General features: G+C 34.3%; 1 protein-coding gene across 1 annotated transcript; it reads left to right on the top strand.

Moving 5' to 3' along the window:
• The first annotated feature begins 4,881 nt into the window (after positions 1 to 4,881).
• On the top strand, positions 4,882 to 7,828 carry LOC127787286 (scarecrow-like protein 6). Its single transcript, XM_052315254.1, has one exon. The coding sequence runs from the start codon at positions 5,339 to 5,341 to the stop codon at positions 7,454 to 7,456; it is 2,118 nt and encodes a 705-aa protein (XP_052171214.1). The 5' UTR covers positions 4,882 to 5,338; the 3' UTR covers positions 7,457 to 7,828.
• The last annotated feature ends 12,077 nt before the right edge of the window (positions 7,829 to 19,905 follow it).

The raw sequence follows: 19,905 nt of genomic DNA, 5'->3' as shown, positions 1-19,905 counted from the left end.
CAAATCTAAATCATAGTTTCCCCTATATTATTCTTCCACCCCTTGTCCCCTTTTCTTCCTGCATAAATACCCACAATTTTGATCTTGTCCCTCACAAACTAAACTATCCTTGATTCTGATCCAAGTTCCCATAATGCTTGATAAAAATTATAAATAATTTGGTGAAGAGGACGAGTTTTAACAGTGATAATAAAATTATTGTTTTATAATTAAAAGTTCGTAAGCTTATTTTAATTTCAAGATATCGAGTTAGTTATCTACTTTAGGCAAATTGCCTTTGGCTTCTCATCATTATGAATGGTTTGTTAGTCGATATCAGTTTTGCCTATGCAAGTCGTGGTATAGTGTTCTATTTCGCATTTATTTAGGAGAGCAATCTTGTCGTGGATAGTTTAGTTTGGATGAATCATTTATTTTCATCGAGTTCTCATGTGTTTGAATAATTTCAAGAGAGGTTTGCAGATCAATAGGTGGTGTTCGTTTTTTTTGTTTTTTCCTTGCATAGTTAATTAGTTTGTTGTTCTGTGGGTTAAAATTTTTTAATACAAACTTTTTATAAAGAAACAGTAAAACTATTTTAAAAAAAAAAAACACTTTCGATCTAACTCTTTGATACTTGAAAAATATAAATATGTCTTGAGAAGAGTGTAAGTTTTGTCTATAATAGGTAATAAAAAAAGTTGTGAGTTTAAATTAATTATAAAAATAATATATTTATTACCTAAAAGTAAGAAGCAGCAAACAACCAAACCACATTCGTTGAATCATACATCTATATTAAACTCTTAAAGATAAAATGAATGGCATGCATCTAAGAGTTAGATCTCTTAAACAATCAAACACAAGGGTGTATGTGTGTGTATATATATATATATATATGACTTGTTTACAGTGATGCCTGCCTGCTTTTCCTGGTGACATTCTATGATCGATCATATATCAACAACTTCAACTGTAAAGGACAAGAAGAAAACTCTTTGATCATGACCACAATATTGAATGGGTTTTCCAGCCAGGTGCAGTGAATGATGCTGGAAACTAAGTTTGTCAACCCATATATATGTAGCTAGCTAGCTAGCTAGAGATATATATAGCTTGCATTATTGACTTTGATTTTGATGATTCTTTAATGAGCGCAGTTGAAATAACAGATGGCTAGCTGTTTGTTTAATTCCTAATTAATTAATTATATGGGATGTTAATTATCAGACAGTTTCCTGTCTTGTTACTAGGAACTGCTCTAGCCTGTACTGTGATTTTGAGACACGCTGATGAGCTGGGTCTAAAATAATTCTGGATTAAGCTTCAAATTAACTCTTCTCTCTCTCTCTCTCTCTCTCTCTCTCTCCATATATATATATATATATATATGGGGTTAATTTTCTATGAAATATCATGTGTTCTTCAATGTCACTGCTTCTCTGTTCATCATCTCCATGCAGCAGCTTCAAACTTTCTTTTCTTTTCTTTTCTCATCTCTTTCATGTATGTGCACATGACAGTTAGCTTGCAACTGCACATATATATATATATGTATGTATATTAGTCCTTCTCTATTGACAAAGATTTGGTACCCAGAATTCAGAATCCTCCTCCATTTTCATTGCTTTTTGTAGGCAGCTAGGAGATGCTTCGGCAACATAAATGAATATTAATTAAGAGAGGAAATTAACTTTTAAGAGCTTTTCCAGGAAAGATTAAAGCACAGAGCAGCTTTAATCCAACACCTGTTGCCACCCACTTGAGCTTCAATTGATATTCATCTTGCAGAAGAAGATGAAGTATCAAAAATTTAAAAAAAAAATAAAAATAAAAAATATTGAAGGAACCCATATTGTGTGAAAACCCTAGCTAGCTAGACGCAGCTAAAAATGAACCCTAAATGAGTTTTTATTAAGATTTAAAAGAAATTTGAATTTGAGATTTGGGGTTCATTAATCTTAGAACACTAGCTAGTGGGTGTAACCACAAATATAAAGAGAGAGTGAGGGGGAGAGATTTAGAAGATTTCTTCACTTAATTTATTGATTAGATGAATCCTATAATTTAACCAAAATATAAAACAATGAAATTGTAATTTGCAAGTCTAATAAACTTGAGGGTTAGCTGAGTGAAAATTTCTTGACCTCTAACCTTTTGGTTTGTTTAATTTCTTTTTTGTCGTGATTTTAAAATTATATGGTAAAGATTCAACTCTATTTAATAGTTTGTGAAATATTTTTTTTAAGAAAATTCTTGAGGGTTTACACCAACCATAGTGTTGCATGTGCTTAATGTAGTACTTCGCTTATTGTACTATATGATAAGGTTTGTGTAAATATTGGTGCCAATTGCAATAATTATCGAGTTTAATTTACCACGTGATAAAAATTTGTCGAACTTATGTGAATATGACGGGCTGTATGGGTTGATGAGAAAATATTTAAGTCGTTAACATAACTTTTTATAAAAATAAAATAATAAAGGAAAGTTGGCTAACCCTAATTGAATTTCACATTGGAAAAAATAACTAATTTGAGAGAAATTAATGTTAATAGAGACAAAGAAGAATTTAGTCATTTAAATAATGATTTCATTAGAAGAACTCTAAACAAGGAAAGATGATGTATCACTTCAAAATATTATTTACCTAATTTGTTGATTATTATGTGTATTTAATATATTAGTTCAATTTACATTCTAGAAATAATATTATATAATTTCATCTTAATTTAAATTTGTTAATTAAATAATGATATTAAATCAAGAACAATTTTAAACGAATATATTCAATTTTACCCTCTGATATAGATAAGTATTACAGAGTTATAGAATTAGTTAAAATTGTCATTTATAAATTTATATTTATAATATATATTATAAATTTATTATAATAATATCTAAAAAAATATCACAAGGTTCTTATAACAAAATTTTCTTGGAGTAATGTAGACGGCTAGAGGGTGAAGTTATTATAAGGTTCTAAGATTAAATCTATTTCCATACGATTATTAATAATTCGTATTTATTTAAAGAATCAAATATTAAATTTTGATTTATAAATTATTTATTCAAGTCACTTAAATTAGAACGTAACAGGTCGTATATTTTAGAGAGAGTGGAATGGTCTTAACTGAACATGGTGTGTTAATCTATAATTTTTTGGATTTTTTTACCATAAAAAAGTTTTTATATTAAATATGTGATGAAAATAGAAAAATATTTTTTTTAAATTGGGTTTATTATTTTTTTCTTAAATCTTTTTCAAGTGACGAAAATGTTTTGTGGATCCAAATAAAACCCAAACCGGACGGTCCTCCTCCACTGAACCCAACCCATCTTTTCCGCTTCCAACTTTGAATCACAGCCACACATCTCAGTCCCTCACCCAAAATATCTCATCCGTCCAAATCCCTCTCCCACCGCATTTCCCAAAATGCCCTCTCTCTCTCTCTCTCTCTCTCTCTGTCGCTTCGCTTCGTCAGATTCAGCTTCGAAAACCAGGACGCCCAGGCCTTGTCATTGCGATTTTACCATAATACCCTTCCTCTCTCAACCCCACGGCCAAACATGAGGGTAAAATGGGAATACCGCAGGAAAATGACGCCATTTGAACCGATTTACCTTTCCTCTGCCCCTTGGCCTCTGTAAAGAAATAACACAAGGAAAAAGCCTGCAGCCATGTCCCCCACGCGCCCTTTAAGCGCGTCAACACACTCTCTTTAACTATGAATTAGCCGTCACACTTTAAATTAGTTGCGGCAAATAACTTAAAATTAGTTGTGGCAACAGTTAAGGGGGGTGGTGTGTGGGCCCCACTCCCATGGGGTCCACACCTCTTCTCTCGAATTGTCCCTATCGTATAATTGTTATGGGCAATTGTTCGAGTTAATTCAATTTATTGGGCTAAAAATGAAAATATTATAATTAAAATTTATTTAAAAAACAATAATTATTTTTTTTATAATATCAAAATTGATTAAAAATATAATTTAAAATTTAGATAAATTCTAGTATTAATCTCTTAACTTTGCATTTCATAACAAATTAATTACTGTACTTTAACTTTTTATTATCGCAATTATTAAAGTTAAACTTTTGTTATAATTTTATTTCTCTTTTAATTTGTATCAAATTCTGTAAATAAAAATTAGCATAATACATAACATAAACCACAAAATCACTTTATATAAAAATTAACACAAACCCTACAATTATGTGATTTTTTTTTATAATGTAACAAACTTAAAGAGTTTCATCAATCACAATTACCTTTCATCTATTTCATTCTTTTTAAAATTTACGATTCGTCTACTTTATAATTTTAGGTGAGAAGACAAATTAACCACGAGTCAAATCTCGAGAGATTGATCGTTGAATAGATATACTCGATTGTGCATTTCTACACGAAAGCAGAATCTAACTCAGGGTCATAATTATGTGATTTTGAGATTTATATAAATGAACATGGTATTAATTTTTGTTAATAAAATCTAATAAAAAAATTAAAAGAGAGATTGAATTTTAATATATATTAAAATTTAATATTTATACTAATAAAAATTAAAATACGATGGTCAATTTATTATAATGTACAAAATTTAGGGATTAATAGTATCAATCTTGTTACTTGCACGACACGAGCTTGCAAGGGGATAGATCTCAATCCTTTTAATTTGTTCGATGTGAATAATATAATGTTTTCTAAAATAGTATAATTTAGTGTTAATAATTATAATAATTGGCAGTGGGAGAGTTGATACACGCGCTTGGGGTGGGAGTGGGAGTGGAGGGATGGAGGGAAGGCCTACAAGGAAGATAACTACATAACAAGCCACAAAAATTAAAATAAACTATGAAAAGAGAAATAAATTAAAAAAAAAACAAAAGATAGAGAGAGAGAGAGAGAGAGAGAGAGAATGGAAGGCACTTTACTACTTTTTTATGTTGCACGCATCTATGGCAGAAAACAGAAGGAAGTCAGAGTGGTAGTACAAACAACAAGAGGTGAAGAGAAGAAGAAGAAGAAGAAAAAGAAAGAAGCAGGAGCAGCAGCAAAGCAAAGAAACCCAAAACCAAATCAAATCAAGGAGGAGGCCACCAGAGGCCTAGCCAAGAACCAGAGAAGAGAAGAGGGTTTCAGTTCAGCCATAAGCCAAAGGGTTATCTGAAGAACAGAGACAGGATGTGCTGAGAATGAGAGAAGAGGAAGATCGATTTTGGGTGTGGCGGGTTTGTTGATTCTGTGCATGCATTTTGGCGGGAGCTTGTTGGTCGGTCGGTCTGTGAGTCCGCGGTTTCTGCTCTGCAAGTCGGCGATTGGTTTTACGCCTCGCTTTGGGTGGTGGTGTTGGGTGAAATGCCCTTGCCCTTTGATTTTGAGGGGAAGGGGGTGTTAGATTTCGCCGTTGCAGAGCCTTCTTCTTCTTGTTCCTTGTCTTCTGTAAATCCGTTGCTGTTTCAGTGGAAGGAGAATTGGAACAAGGAGAGTTGCTTTCTTGGAAGAGAGCAGCCAGAGCCCACCTCTGTCCTGGAGACCATTGGAAGCCCAAGCCCACCGACTTCCTCATCAACCCTGTCTTCCTCCTTCGACGGCGGCGGCGGCGGCGGAGGGTCCACCGAGACGGCAGGGGTGGCGGCGGTTTCCGGCAACCCATCTCAGAAATGGCAAGAACCCACCACCAGCTCGGGTCCGGGACTTGACTCGGAGCTCCACCCGGTCCCGCCACTTCTCGGCGCCGCCTCGGCCGCCGCCGCGCCGGAGAAATGCGGGCTGGGGATCGACGACTGGGAGGGCGTGCTGTCGGAATCGGTCGCCGCCTCGCCGACCCAGGAGCAGTCCATTCTCCGGTGGATCATGGGCGACGTGGACGACCCCTCAATGGGCCTCAACAAGCTGCTCCAAACCGGCGCCCCGCCGGAGCTCGAGTTCCCCACCGCTGCTTTCGGCGTTGGCGATCACGGATTCGGGTCCGACCCGGTCGGCTCCTTCTTCCCTTCTCCCAATTTGATGCCGCCTACAATGAACCCTTCCATTCCAACTTCTGGGTTTCCTCAGAATCCCATTTTCTCTCCATTGTCAAGCAATCTGGTTCCACCTCTTGATGTAAAGCCACAGATTTTCAGTCCACAAGTTCTAATCAACCAGCACCAAGCTCTGAACCCTCAAAATTCGTCGTGTTTTTTGCCCTATGCCCAGCAAGAGAATCACCTCTTTTCCCCACCGCAGCCCAAAAGGCACAATCCTGGAGGCCTTGAGCTAAACCCTCCAATGCTTCCTCACCCGTTCCAGTTGTTGCCAAGCTACGGGAAGCCCAAGATTTTGGACCATGAATTGGGGCAAAATCAGAACCAGAACCATAATCAGAACCACCAGCAGGCCATAATCGACCAGATTTTCAAGGCAGCCGAGCTGGTCCAGACGGGGAATTCGGCTCTCGCGCAAGGGATATTGGCGCGGCTCAATCACCAGCTCTCGCCCATTGGCAAGCCATTCCACAGGGCTGCTTTCTTCTGCAAAGAGGCTCTGCAAAACAGCCTGAATCCCGTATCGGCCACTTCGCTGAACTCTTCTTCTTCTTCATCTTCTCCTTTCAATCTCATCCTCAAGATTGGGGCTTACAAGTCTTTCTCCGAGGTCTCGCCTTTGATACAGTTTGCCAATTTCACTTGCAACCAGGCAATGCTCGAGGTTTTGGAGGGCTTTAATCGCATTCATGTCGTGGATTTTGATATCGGCTATGGCGGGCAGTGGGCTTCTCTGATGCAGGAGCTGGCGTTGAGGAGCTGCGGCGCCCCGTCGCTCAAAATCACGGCTTTCGCCTCGCCCTCGACTCATGATCAGCTCGAACTCGGCCTAACCAGGGAGAATTTAATCCACTTTGCCGGTGAGATTAACATGGCATTTGAATTCGACATCCTAAGCCTTGATTCGTTGAGCACGGCGTCGTGGTCATTGCCTCTTCGTGTCAGTGAGAACGAGGCTGTTGCCGTTAATCTCCCGGTTGGATCGTTTTCCAATTACCAATTGTCGCTCCCTATGATCCTCGGCCTGGTGAAGCAGCTTGCCCCGAAAATCGTGGTCTCGGTGGACCGGGGCTGCGATAGAATGGACCTCCCATTTCCAGCCCATGTAATTCATGCCCTCCAGTCTTACTCGAACCTGCTCGAATCGATTGATGCTGTAAATGTGAACCCGGATGCGATGCAAAAGATTGAGAGGTTCTTGCTCCAACCCGGGATCGAGAAAATTGTGATGGCTCGCTGTCGATCCCCGGAGAAGTCCCCACATTGGCGGAGCCTTTTCTTGTCATCCGGGTTCTCCCCATTGGCCTTGAGTAATTTTGCAGAATCACAAGCCGAGTGTGTGGTGAAGAGGACTCCGGTTAGGGGTTTTCACGTCGAGAAGAGGCAGTCCTCCCTCGTTCTCTGCTGGCAACAGAAGGAACTCATCTCGGCCTCGGCTTGGAGGTGCTGAGGGACACCAAAATCATTGATTTCTGTGGAGAAGGTGCTGCATAAGCCATAACTCACTGTTTTAGCCTCTGATATTTTCTTGAATCTTATTGCCTGTGACTTTGTTTTGCTAATTGTCAATGTCTTTTAGGTAGATTGTTTCAAGTAAGAACCAAAAAAGAAAAAAAAAACCCAGATGTTTTAGTGCCTGGATAATCTAGCGTAATTCTATTTCTTTGACCGATCGTTTCCGATGTGGGTACTACTATTATGGTGTTCTCATGCTGTTGTGGCAAGGAACGGCAATTGTTTCTAATTAGGCGGGGGCTATTTGTTGTACACTTGACAACAATGCAAAACCAGAAATGAAGAAAACCAAGAATTTAACCCTTAATTTGATGTCTTTTTGTTCTATGCTTCGAACATATTTTCATGATTGTTGCTGTGTATGTTCTTGAAGCTTGGAGTATTATTATGCCACTATTGTGCTGAATATTATCTTACTGAACAGTCTGTAGAACTTCTCACCAATTGTAGTAGAATCTTGAACACCATCTGAGTTGGTTATCAAGTTTTTCGAGTATTCCTTTTATTTCAATATTAAGGGACTTGGCCATTAATCATTTGTTGTACTTGTGATGAATATACGACTTCTTGCAAGACCTTTTGAAGATCCTTTCCTTCAATTGTCATGCTTTTATCTATTCCCCAGACCGAAGATTTTGGTGGATCCTTAAATTTGTCAGCTTCAGTTTCAGAGAGCCCGAGGAGTTCTATTCTGGACAAAGCATCTTTAAACTTAGACCTCAAGTTGCTCAAACTCGCGCTATCTTTAACGTGTGTGCTTCACTGCCTGCTCTTGGCCACCTTTAGTTTTATACGCCTCCCTGATTTTCAATTTAGTCATTACTTGTATGTTATCTATGTCTTGTAGACGGTCCATCACTGAGAATTGTTAGCAATACTTCAAGCAAAACTTGTCTCCATGATCATCTCTTCATTTATCAACCATGCTTTTTTTGCCCTTTTGTTTAGTACTAGTCGATAACGATCATCTCGTTAAATGTTTAGAAGTTATTTGAGCCCTTTGCATGTGGTTTTGGAGCTACACTTGTATATAAGAGTTCATGTCCTTAAAAACTGGTACCTCAGCCGATTAAGCGAGTCCCAAATCCATCTTCTTCTTGTCCATTGATTTCGAGGAAATCGCATGCCCCAACGATAGGATGTTGGCCTAAATTCCCCATGGCACATGCACACAGAGAAGATAGAACTCCACAATAGGTAGTTATGTGATATCTTGCTCTAATTATCCATGTATCTTGGTGGGTTCATAGTACAAATATCATAGACCTTGTCATTGTCGTTGCACAGTGCATAGTTATGTATTCTTTTGCATTTTCTTCTGTAATCTATCATGTTATGTGTGCATGCCAACATTTGCATTATTATAGCTTGAATTGGCTGTTGTTTTAGTTGGGTTTTGTGTGTTTTTTTAATGCTTCTCCTAATCAAATCACATGGAGCTGCCACCATTGGACCTCTATGTGATTAGTTTAAGCCCTGCTTCATCTGCTTGGATGTCATTCACCCCTTATTTTATTGTACTTTCTTTGAAAACAATCACAATATTAAACCATTGTGGCCATGTTAGAGAGGGGCTCAGGCTTAATCATTCACAAGATGATCAATAATCTAATGGCCCTGCAGACAGGCTCATTATTATAATCATGCATTTAGCTTTACTATAAGTGTATTTAATTGTTTAAAAGGGCTGATCCCCCACTCATTCCATTTCAATTAAAGCCAAAAAAGGCCATAGTTTTCCACTCTATCCAGCAGACATTAACGTGCCTGTGGTCCATCTTGGTAAGCAATGTAACAGCACCCTTTTACCACAGGCCATAGTTTGTTCAGGTTGGACCCTTTCTTTTTCTCTGAATCCCTACCTAGGGCATGCTTGGAATCAAGAATTTTGTGTCAATAGGTCGTGGGTTAAAGTCGTGAAAATGATTTTCAGTTGAAGATGTGAAAATCGTATCTCGACAAAGTCACGGGGTAGAGTTTTATCGAAAAAAGTTTCGTGTACGAAGTATGGATTGTTTTCAACTCTCGTAGAACAAAAAATATTATACACACTCAAACTAACTGACTTTCTAAAATAATTTGTTTGGCAAGTTGATTTTGAAATGACTAGGGTTGTCAAAACATGGCATTGATGGGTTTAATTTTGACTTGGGTTGACAGCTAACCCAGCTCTTGTGGTGGTTAAGGTGGTTGATTAAAGTAATAAGTGTTGTTTATTAAAGAAGTTTGGGGTCACATTGTATGTTAGATGGTGACAGACTGACATTGTCTTGGCTTTGCCCTTCTGCTCACTCAAAGGCGTCTCATTTAGTTTGGCTTTTAGCTTTTGTGTAAATCACTTGGTTCACACAAAGTGTGATCCACACTTCTCATCCACTGATGATTAGCTTAAAACTTTCTTATTTTTTCTTTAAATCTTTATTTATTTACAATTTTTTAATAAAAAATTAAAATTTCTTATAATGTTAATAACCAAATCTACCCCTCCTAAGAGGGGAGTTGGGGGATCTTAAAGAGTGGTTGAATGTCAAGTGATATTCAACTAAACTTTAATGGAACAATGATAAGCCCTAAACTTTTAACTATGGATGTTCAATAAAATAAGCCAAATTGCAATTATTATTTATCATCATGTAGTTAACAAGTTGTTTGGGTAGTAGGAATGATTAAATTAACAAACAAAAGTATTATTTATTTATACATAAATTTTTTATTCTTAATTAGAAGTCTTGTGTAGTGAATGAAAGGATTAGATTTGACTTTTCAATTCTTTTCGAAATGAGAATTTTTTTGTTTTTTGAGTTGATTTAGTATCTCTTAGTCTCTTAATTTACTTAGATTTAGAATTTTAGAAAGCAAATAAGCCTATAAATATATATAGTTGGTTACTATATATGCATTCGATAAATTTATTAAATACACACTTAAAGAGTTATGTCTGTGAATTGACAACAAAATAAAAAATGTTGAGTGTGTATGCTAAGTTGAAGATGTCAGCCCACTATAATGCAGTATTGAAAAGCCTCATGTGCGGGCCCAATTGAACCTCACAAGGGCCCACCCAACACTAATAGGTAAATGTTGGCATTTTTCAACAAGAAAAATAATATTTTCTTAAGATTTTTAATAAGTTTATCATTCATATTACAAATTCTCTCTCTTAGATAAATGTATATATGCACAAGAATTCTGTATGTAAGCTCCCCTAGAAAGTTCGATATCTTAAATTTTAGACAAAAATCATAACTTTCTGTGTTAGATTCTCTCGCTTTCTCTCATTTTCTCCCCTTCAAAGTAATTGAGCTTTGAGGTCCACATAGTTTGTAACTTCATTGGAAACCCCATTTCAAACACCCATGCAAGTTGGAGAAGTTCATAGCTCTTCAATGGCTGCACTCAACCTTAATTTGTTTTCATTTGCAGTGTTTGCTTTTTGTACCCTTCCTAGAAGATTCCAATTTCCAAACAAGGGAAAGCTCTAAAGCAATGGGTCCATGTGTTTGGATTTAATGTGCCCCAATCAAATGATTTCCCTTTTGGCTCTTCCCCCAAATTGACATCCCTTTAAACCCTCCAATTTCAAGCTACAAAACCCTACATGTAGTAAAGAAGAAAGCCGTCCACATATTCTTACAATTTTTTTTTGTGTAGACAACTATTCATATGAATGTGGCAAATGCTCTCTGACATTAATAGTCATATCATTACCTTAGATTTTTTTATCATTCATAATTCTTTTGTATTGTAAGAGACCTTAGTATATCTTTGGTATAATTTGAGAAGCCTTGTAATGTTGGTTTACATTTAGGTTCCGCCCTTAATATTTTATCAAGTAATTTATGTAACTTGGATAAACCCTCATCGCTCAAGTTTTTTTAATAGGCTCCATCTCGTTAAGTCTACGATTTCTATATTGAGCCATCACCAAACTACTCAATAGGTTCAAAATAAGATTTTCGGGTCAAATTGACTCAAATACATATGAACATTTGAACTACCGTTCTAGTAATTTCATTATATACAACTTAATTAGTTGCATATTAAATTAAGCAATTATGTCTCTTCTATTCACAAACAACGTAACTCTTTCAAAATATACGATTCAACTCGACACATTTCTTTGTCAAGTAAGATGGGTATATCGATCACTCCAATTAAAATGATGGACTAGACTAATCAATCAAGTTGCTAAGCTTTGAAGATGTGAAAGAGTATTTGGATTAATTCCATCTTCAATTGATGGAGATAGAACAAAGACATTACTTCTTCCAATTGAAGGACAAGTCACTGTCACAAGTGCCTTTAAGATTTATGGCTACAAAAGCAAAGTATATGGGTGGAGACAAAGGGAATTTCCTTGCCCACAGAAATGAAGATGTGTATTGGAAAGGCATGAATGGAGAGTCATTTTCAAGAACTTGAAAGGGTTTTGCTAAGCACCAAGAACTACTACTATTACTAGTACTACTACACCTGTAGCCCTAATTGCCTTCCACATCAATCATCAATGGTGCAGCAGGCCTTTAAGCTTTTCTGTTCTTTCCATGGCACAAGAATTAACTTCTTAATACATGGCAAACAAACCCTTTATAGATCTAGTGATTAAGAAGTTATATCATAAGGTATTGCTTTTGGATGGGTTGATCTTTGATGGGTTATATCATAAGGTATTGCTTGTTAATCGAGATATAGACTAAAAAAAATAAGATAAAAAAAATATTTAAATTTTTGTTATTTTTAATATATTTGTTAAACTTATCTAATGACCAATGAAAACTTCTTACTTGTCATTTTTCAGATATGCTTATATTTTTCTCCTATTCTTCAAGATAAACATAAGGCACGTGATTTTTTATTTGTTATTTTTCAGATATGCTTATATTTCTCTCAAGATAAGCATATCGTGGTTCTTACAAATAAAAAAAAAATGACGTATATATCTTCAAATTTATTACAAAAAAATTAATAAACAGTTTGATAAAAATTTTGAAATGCTTCCAGTCTTATTTTGACAATTCTATATATTAGTTTGAAAAATATTTTAATCTTATTTTAATATAACATTATCATACTTATTTTAACTGACGTTACTTTAGTAAATAAAGAAATTACATGTATCTCCAAATGGAAAAACTAACTATTTTGGTAGGATATTTAACCATAAAATCCAACTTTTTACCCCCTTTGAGAGCAACGGACAGCCCTTGAAATGAAATCCCCTCATCATTAACCTTTTCATCAAATGGGAGAAGTAATTAGAAAGGGAAAGAACAGACAGACAGACAGCAGATGAATGGCAAAGATGGGGAAAAGGAGCTTCTCCTCATCCTCCTCTCTCACAAAGATGAAAATTCAAATCCAAGTAGTAGTGATATTAGTTGGAACCTTTAATTAGTCACCTCAAATGGGGTGAAAGCAGATTCTAGAGACAAGAAAAGGGCACCAAATCAGAGCATCTTCAAGGATACATACATACATACATATATATATATATATAGGTGTGAAAAGGAGAAAACTTTTTCCAAGCTATAGCTACCTCAACATCAGCCTTCCATGGAAAGTATACCCAATGATAAACAACTTTTCCATTAAGGAATAGGGGGGAAAGGGCTTTTGTCATGGAGAAGCCTCTCCCAGGACTGAGGGGACTTTTCAGATCATTGTATTTAAAGAGCATATTGGAGATTGGGAGGATATTGATGTTTTAGCCAGCTTTTGCATCTCTTGCCTTCTTCAATCAAATACACTTTAATATAGAGAGAGATAAATAAAAGAAAAGAAAAAAAAAATGATGGAATCTGCATTCATATTGAGATTTCTTATTTTATGAAGATGAGAAAGAATCATATTTATAGGTATTTTTTTAATACATATATATATTGGTACTAACTTCTAATATCTTCATGTAATTCACAAAAACATTATGAGAAACTTCAAGTGATTTTATTATCGTATTTATATTCTAAAATAAACTAAAATAATTATAAATAAAAATCTATTTAAATTACAAATTCACATAATTTTCTGTGCCATTTAAGTTGAATATTGTTTTGAATCAAAAAGAATTGTCCGTCCTTTTAAACACTTAATTTTGACATTTAAAATGATACTCTATACTGATATAATACGTAATATAATATATTAGTACTTGAGTATCACTTCAAACGTCAAAATTAAGTGACCAAATAACATTTATAAGTACCTTATTTATCCAGCAAAAAATATGAATTAATCATTAGGAAATTAAAAATATATTTTTTCAATTATTTTTTTTATTTTTGTTGAAAATAATGGTGACAAATAACTAGTGCCCGGTATTTGATTCAGTTTTTGGTATGATGTTCGGGGTGTGTCCTAACTAAAATGGTAGATGTATTGAGGTTATTTTAATAAATTCTTATTTATAAAAAATATTTTATTTTATTATATATATAATGTTAAAATTATATAATGATAATATTTAAGAAATAAAAAATATTATTTTCTAAAAAATCCAAAATTAAAAGGAGAGTTGAGATGAGGTGCATGGGTGTGCGTATGCAAGAAAAGTCACGTCCTCTTTAAACAAACTTTTTACTTGTCTTTTTATCGCTTTCGCTTTATTTAAGATGAGGTTGGCCATCAAATCTAGATATTCGATTAGCGATTATCGTGTATTAATATATTATATATTTATATTAATAAAATATAAATATTATTAAAAATATCACGATCGAGTATTCAAATAATATTTTCGGTCTCTTGTAGGTTTTCTTTAATATTGTTCTTATTTTCTTTATGACATTTAATTGTGATGGGTTTGCTTGTCAGCTTAGAAAGAACGCATTCCTTACTTCCTCGCATCTTAGTTTCCATTGTGCCAAACCCCAAAAGCAAGCACTCATAAAATAAAGACCACAGTGTAGGCCCCCCACAATCACCAATGTCTGCCTTCAACACTAAGGCTCCCACTCTCCCCCACTGTCTCATCATAGTCACTATTCACTATGCCTTATCGTAATTAAGTTAGATTTAGCAATAAGGTATTCGTATTGTAAATTAATTAATTTTTAAAACTTTAGTGAACAATACGAATCTATACAAAAGAATAATATGACAAATTTTATATCAAACTATGACGCATAAAAATATCTTAGAAGCGTTGTTTCAGTATTTCTAAAATGTTATTGGTCCCGTTTGTTGCAGCTTAATTAAAAAAATTATAGTTTCTAGGTTTTTAGATTATAGCTTTTAAAACTTAGAATAAGTTGTGAACTTGTTTGTTGTAATTTCTTAGAAGTTGTAGTTAAATAGTTGTAGTGTTTGATATCATAAGCTGTAAAATAACTTATTTTTTTATAATTATCCATAATACCCTTAGTAGTTATAGAATGATAATTTAAAAATTAATTAGTGTATATATATAAGTTTTAAGTATTATAAAAAAATTAATTAGAGTATAGAGAGAGAGGAAGATGGTGAGAGAGAGGAAGAGATCTGAAAATAGAGATGGCGGTGGAGAAGAAAAATCCATGATTGCGTAGACAAGAGGGTAATTCTTTGTTAAAAATAAAGGCAAAATTGTCACAAAAATATAATTATTTAAGCAGAAGTTGTAAAAGTTGGGGTATCCTAGTTTTGAAAAAGCCAGCTTCTACCCCTTCTAAAAGCTAGTAGAACCTATAAGTTAGAATTCCATAAGTTGAAATAAACACTACATCCCAACTTTTTTGAAGCTAGAAGCTAAAAGTTACAACTTTTAAGCTGCAACAAACAGGCCCATTGTCTTTGAAAATCAGAAAAGCCAAAAAAAAGAAATTTCGGGCCTTTTTTATAATTTGAGAAACGTTTTGAGACCATTTTATAATATTAGAAAAATATTAAAAATCCGTCTCTAATATGTATTTTTCGTTTTTAACTCAAAATTTTTAATTTTATTTGAAATTTATTTGAATGCATTATGAAATTTATGTTTATTTTTAAATTAAATAACTATTTTTTATAATTTTCTATATTAAAAATTATATTTACAAAAATACCCTATATATTTTTTTTATTTACATGTTTTTCTGTATTTTTATTTTTTTTAAAAAAATATTATTTTTTTATTTTTTTTCATATTATAATCCTTTTCCGTCCAATTTAGTCATCAAGGGCCCTTTCAATGAAAGAACAAGGAGACCAAGGTACAATACTATTTATGTGAAAAGATTTTATGAGATATCTGTAAATGAAAAGACATACACATAAAAAAAAATATGACACATAACATGTCTTAATTTAATGTGTGTGATCGACTACATGAATTTTAATTCATAAATCATTTTAATTTATAGTCATATCGTTCATAAAATTTTTATAACTCATTTTATACCTAAAAGTCTTATAACAAGTTTTACTTAAATTTCTTCTGCCTTATTTGCTAAAAACTTATTCAATTTTCTCTACCTTTCTTCGAGAAGCCTTTGCTTACGTAACAAAACTATTTTATTCGTTTCTTATCATCGATCAGAACTCCATTCCTATTATGAATAATCACTCTAGTGGTAGCTTATTGTTCGATGCAAATTATACACATTACATTACAAGCCCGAAATTATATATCCTAATCATATATGTTGATCCCCAAGAATCCCATTCGAGATAATTCATTAGTTTAAGTAAAGAGACTAATGATGCTACAAAAAGAATGGTCCCTAACAAAATAATAAGAATGCATGGCAAGGTGCGAACCTAGGGCGAAGTTAATATATAAAAGTGATTTTAAATTAGTGTTGGCAAAATATCTTCAACTTCTAAGAATTGAGGAAGGGTTAAAAGTAGTTTGATCAGGATTGGGTCGGGACATAGATTGTATTTAGCATCCCTAAGCTGTCTCACTTCGTCTATATACATATATATATGTATATTAATTTAATATATAAATATATTATTTATTTTATTAAACATAAAAATATATAAAAATTATGTATTCTTCCCCCTCTCTTTCTCTCTATATATAAATATACATTTAAATATATAGATTGCTATTTGAAATGTCTGACCCTACCTTGCATCTCGTTAGAGCAAGGAATGGGGTGAAAACTCTCATCCTACCAAAATACGGTGTAAGTCAATATATAAAAGTGATTTTAAATTAACGTTGACAAAATATCTCCAACTTCTAAGAATTGGGGCAGAGTTAAAAGTTGTTTGATCAGGATTGGGTTGGGACATGGATTCTATTTAGCATCCCTATCCTACCTCACTTCGTCTATATACATATATATGTATATAAAATTAAAATTAAAATATATTATTTATTTTATTAAACATAAAAATTATATATTCCCCCTCTCTCTCTCTATATATATAAATATATATTTAAAAATATAAATTGATATTCGGAATATCTAACCCTACCTTGCATCTCGTTAGAGTGAGAAATGGGGTGAAAACTCTTGTCCTACCAAAATACGGTGTAAGATATTGTGGTTTGAGATTAGGGATGGGGTAGGCTCGTCTTGCCTTGCCCTGACAACCGTACTTTAAATCCTTATCTTGTACTATTTTTACTTAGAAAAAAGAAAAAAAATATATACAAAAAGCTCTTTAAAAGCAAATATATATATATAATTATAAATTAATTTGATGAATCTTTCTTTTTCCAAGTTTCCACCTCATTGGCTATGAGATTTACTTGAAGGTCAACCAAACATGACCTTCTCATGTCTCTTTCATGCTTCTTATTGCTCTTCTTCCACACCTTTGTTTTTCTTTCCTTGCATCATTCGAATCACCTTTGGTTGGTGTGATTTCTCATCACCAGTGCTGTCTCTTTAGGCCATGCTCCTGTCACCAGAGGAGGCGTGCATCTTCCATGCATCCATGGCACATTTAATTGACTCAACCCTCCATCTGAGTAATCATGAAATACAAAAATGAGAAGTCTAGAGATTATTTGGAACAGGGACCAGGCAGTGACAACAAGACAAACCCACATGAAAGTTGGGAGCTTTGGACTCTCTCTTTTGGAGCTGTCTTGTCTGGTCCATTGCCCAAACTCACCTAAATTATTTCTCGAAATAAAACTTTATTTACAATATTGGTGAATCCACAATTTTTGGCTTAGTGGGGTCGAAGAAGAATTTGTATTTGTCAAAAATCACATTCCATGTGTCAATTTTTCCATCTGGGTTTCGAATGCAAGTTTGTGAACCCAAATTTATGTTTGTCACATGACATTGATGTTATATTTATTGGGTGAGTTAGGTGCATGAAAATAAAAAATAAAAATAAAAATATTTTTGATATAAAAGGAAAATAGGGGAATGGTATTTTTTCTTTAAAAAAAGTAAAAAATAAAAATGTGGAATAAAGTATAAATTAAAAAAATATAAGGATTTTTTAATAAATAGAATTTTTAATATAAAAAATTATAAAAAATAATTCAAACATAATACAAACAAGAAGCAAGAAGCAATCAACGACATCAACATTGAGCAATAAGAAACAATCATCGACGAGTGCGAGAGGAAACGATGGAGAGAAGGAATGATGACCATGAGATTGAGGCTCAATTGACGGCTACACGAGCATCGAATAGTAAGAAGCAATCAACAACGGGTGCGAGAAGAAACGACTGCAAGAAGGAACAACAACTGCGAGATTGATGCTCGATCGATGGCGACACAAGTACTGAGCAAGAAGAAGCAATCGGTGAGGAAACGACAGTGACGATCTTTGGGATTCGAAAATGAAAATTAGATTTATGGCTAACGGACATGCAAGATGAAGAAGACTAAAGAAGAGAAGGTAATATATATAGTTGGTGGTTAAAGACGGAAGTAATTCCATCTCTAACCAAATTCCATCTCAAGCCATAATCGGTCGCGAAAATGTGTTTTCAATAATTTTTTGTAATTTACGAAACCCCCCCAAAACATTTTGCAAACTATAAAAACGACTTGAAAAACGTTTCGTGTCGTCGTTGATGTTTGTGAAATGAGAAACGTCTCGAAACAACATCTTTGAGTCGTTTATGTGCATCAAAGTTAGTGAAGATGATGATCGTTTATTTAATTAGAGAGAAGGAGACATATATATATATAATGTTATATTTATTGTTGAATTGACATTGATAGAATTCAAATTAAAAGAAAAAAAATAAAGATAAAAGATGTGGAGAGAATTAATGTTACATACCAAACGTCGTAGAGGCAAACCATAATAAACTTCAAATTTTACATCCATGATAGAGGCAAATGTTGTAGAGGCAAACCATAATAAACTCAATGTATGACAAGTGTTCTAGTTTTTTGTTCTTTGCTTTTGATCTTGATTATTAGTCTTAGGAGCACAAATAATAATTCTAGTGATAATAAAACCCGTGTTACCTAACTATTCACTGATCGTGCGGTCTAAGACAATAAAGAGATATATGATCTACGGAAGGATTGAAGGCATGATAATGATCATCAACCAAACAAATTAAGTGAATCAAAAGCTAAAGATTGATGCCTTTTCGGGTTTAAATATTGATGTACGTGTTGCCCCCGCTCTTTCTTTCGTATCTTTGGCTCTTTCTCCACTTCCAGTTGCAGACTTTTTTAATGATATAATTGTCCCTTGAGACATCCTTATTCTCTTTTGATTTTGTTTTGTGTTGTACTACCACTTTTTTTTTTTTGGTGTAATGATTTCTTCTTTGTAAGACTTTTTTTTTTTGTACTAATTTTGTTGTTTGGTGACATTGCCATCTCTTCGTTTTTCTTGCACATTTATGTAAATTGCCCCCAACTCTTTTGGGGCAAAATTGGTGTTGTCAAAGGATATTGTTTGGAAGACTCCTTTGTAGTTTCCCAATCCTTTGAGTGGATAGATTTTTTCGTGGGATTTTATTGATGATGTTCATGTATTTAGGAAGATTCCTTCGTCGCTCTCCAGTCCCTTGGGTGGATTGGTTTATTGATAGAACTTTATGTCAAGGGAGATTGCGTCATCACTTCCCAATCCTTTAAGTGAATTGGTTTATAGATAGGAATTTAAGTCGAGAAAGATTGTGTCACCGCCCCCCAATCCTTGAAGTGAATTGATTTATTGATATGACTTTAAATTAAGGGAGATTTCGTCGCCATTTCCCAGTCCTTTAAGTGGACAAGTTTATGGATAAGACTTTAAGATTGCATCGCCAGTCCTAGTCCTTTGTGTGGATTGGTTTGTTATAAGACTTCACATTGGAGATGATTACATCTATACTCTCTAGTCCTTTAGCTTTAATGAGGCATTCATTTGTGTCTAAATGGCGTGAGGGCTTGTGGGCATCTTATTATCAACTTGTGTTCAGGGTGAGCCCTTTGTCCATTGACACAAGTGATCCTTGAATATCTTAATGGTCTTTTTGTAATTCGTGTGTCCTTAAGGTGA

Source organism: Diospyros lotus, chromosome 12 (assembly GCF_014633365.1).
Source record: "Diospyros lotus cultivar Yz01 chromosome 12, ASM1463336v1, whole genome shotgun sequence".
In the NCBI taxonomy this organism is placed as follows: domain Eukaryota; kingdom Viridiplantae; phylum Streptophyta; class Magnoliopsida; order Ericales; family Ebenaceae; genus Diospyros; species Diospyros lotus.
This window is presented reverse-complemented; position numbering and strand designations above follow the sequence as displayed.

What these genes read in the sequence shown, in the direction of transcription:
- LOC127787286 (XM_052315254.1), top strand. Translation starts at nt 5,339, where the DNA reads ATGCCCTTGCCCTTTGATTTTGAGGGGAAGGGGGTGTTAGATTTCGCC.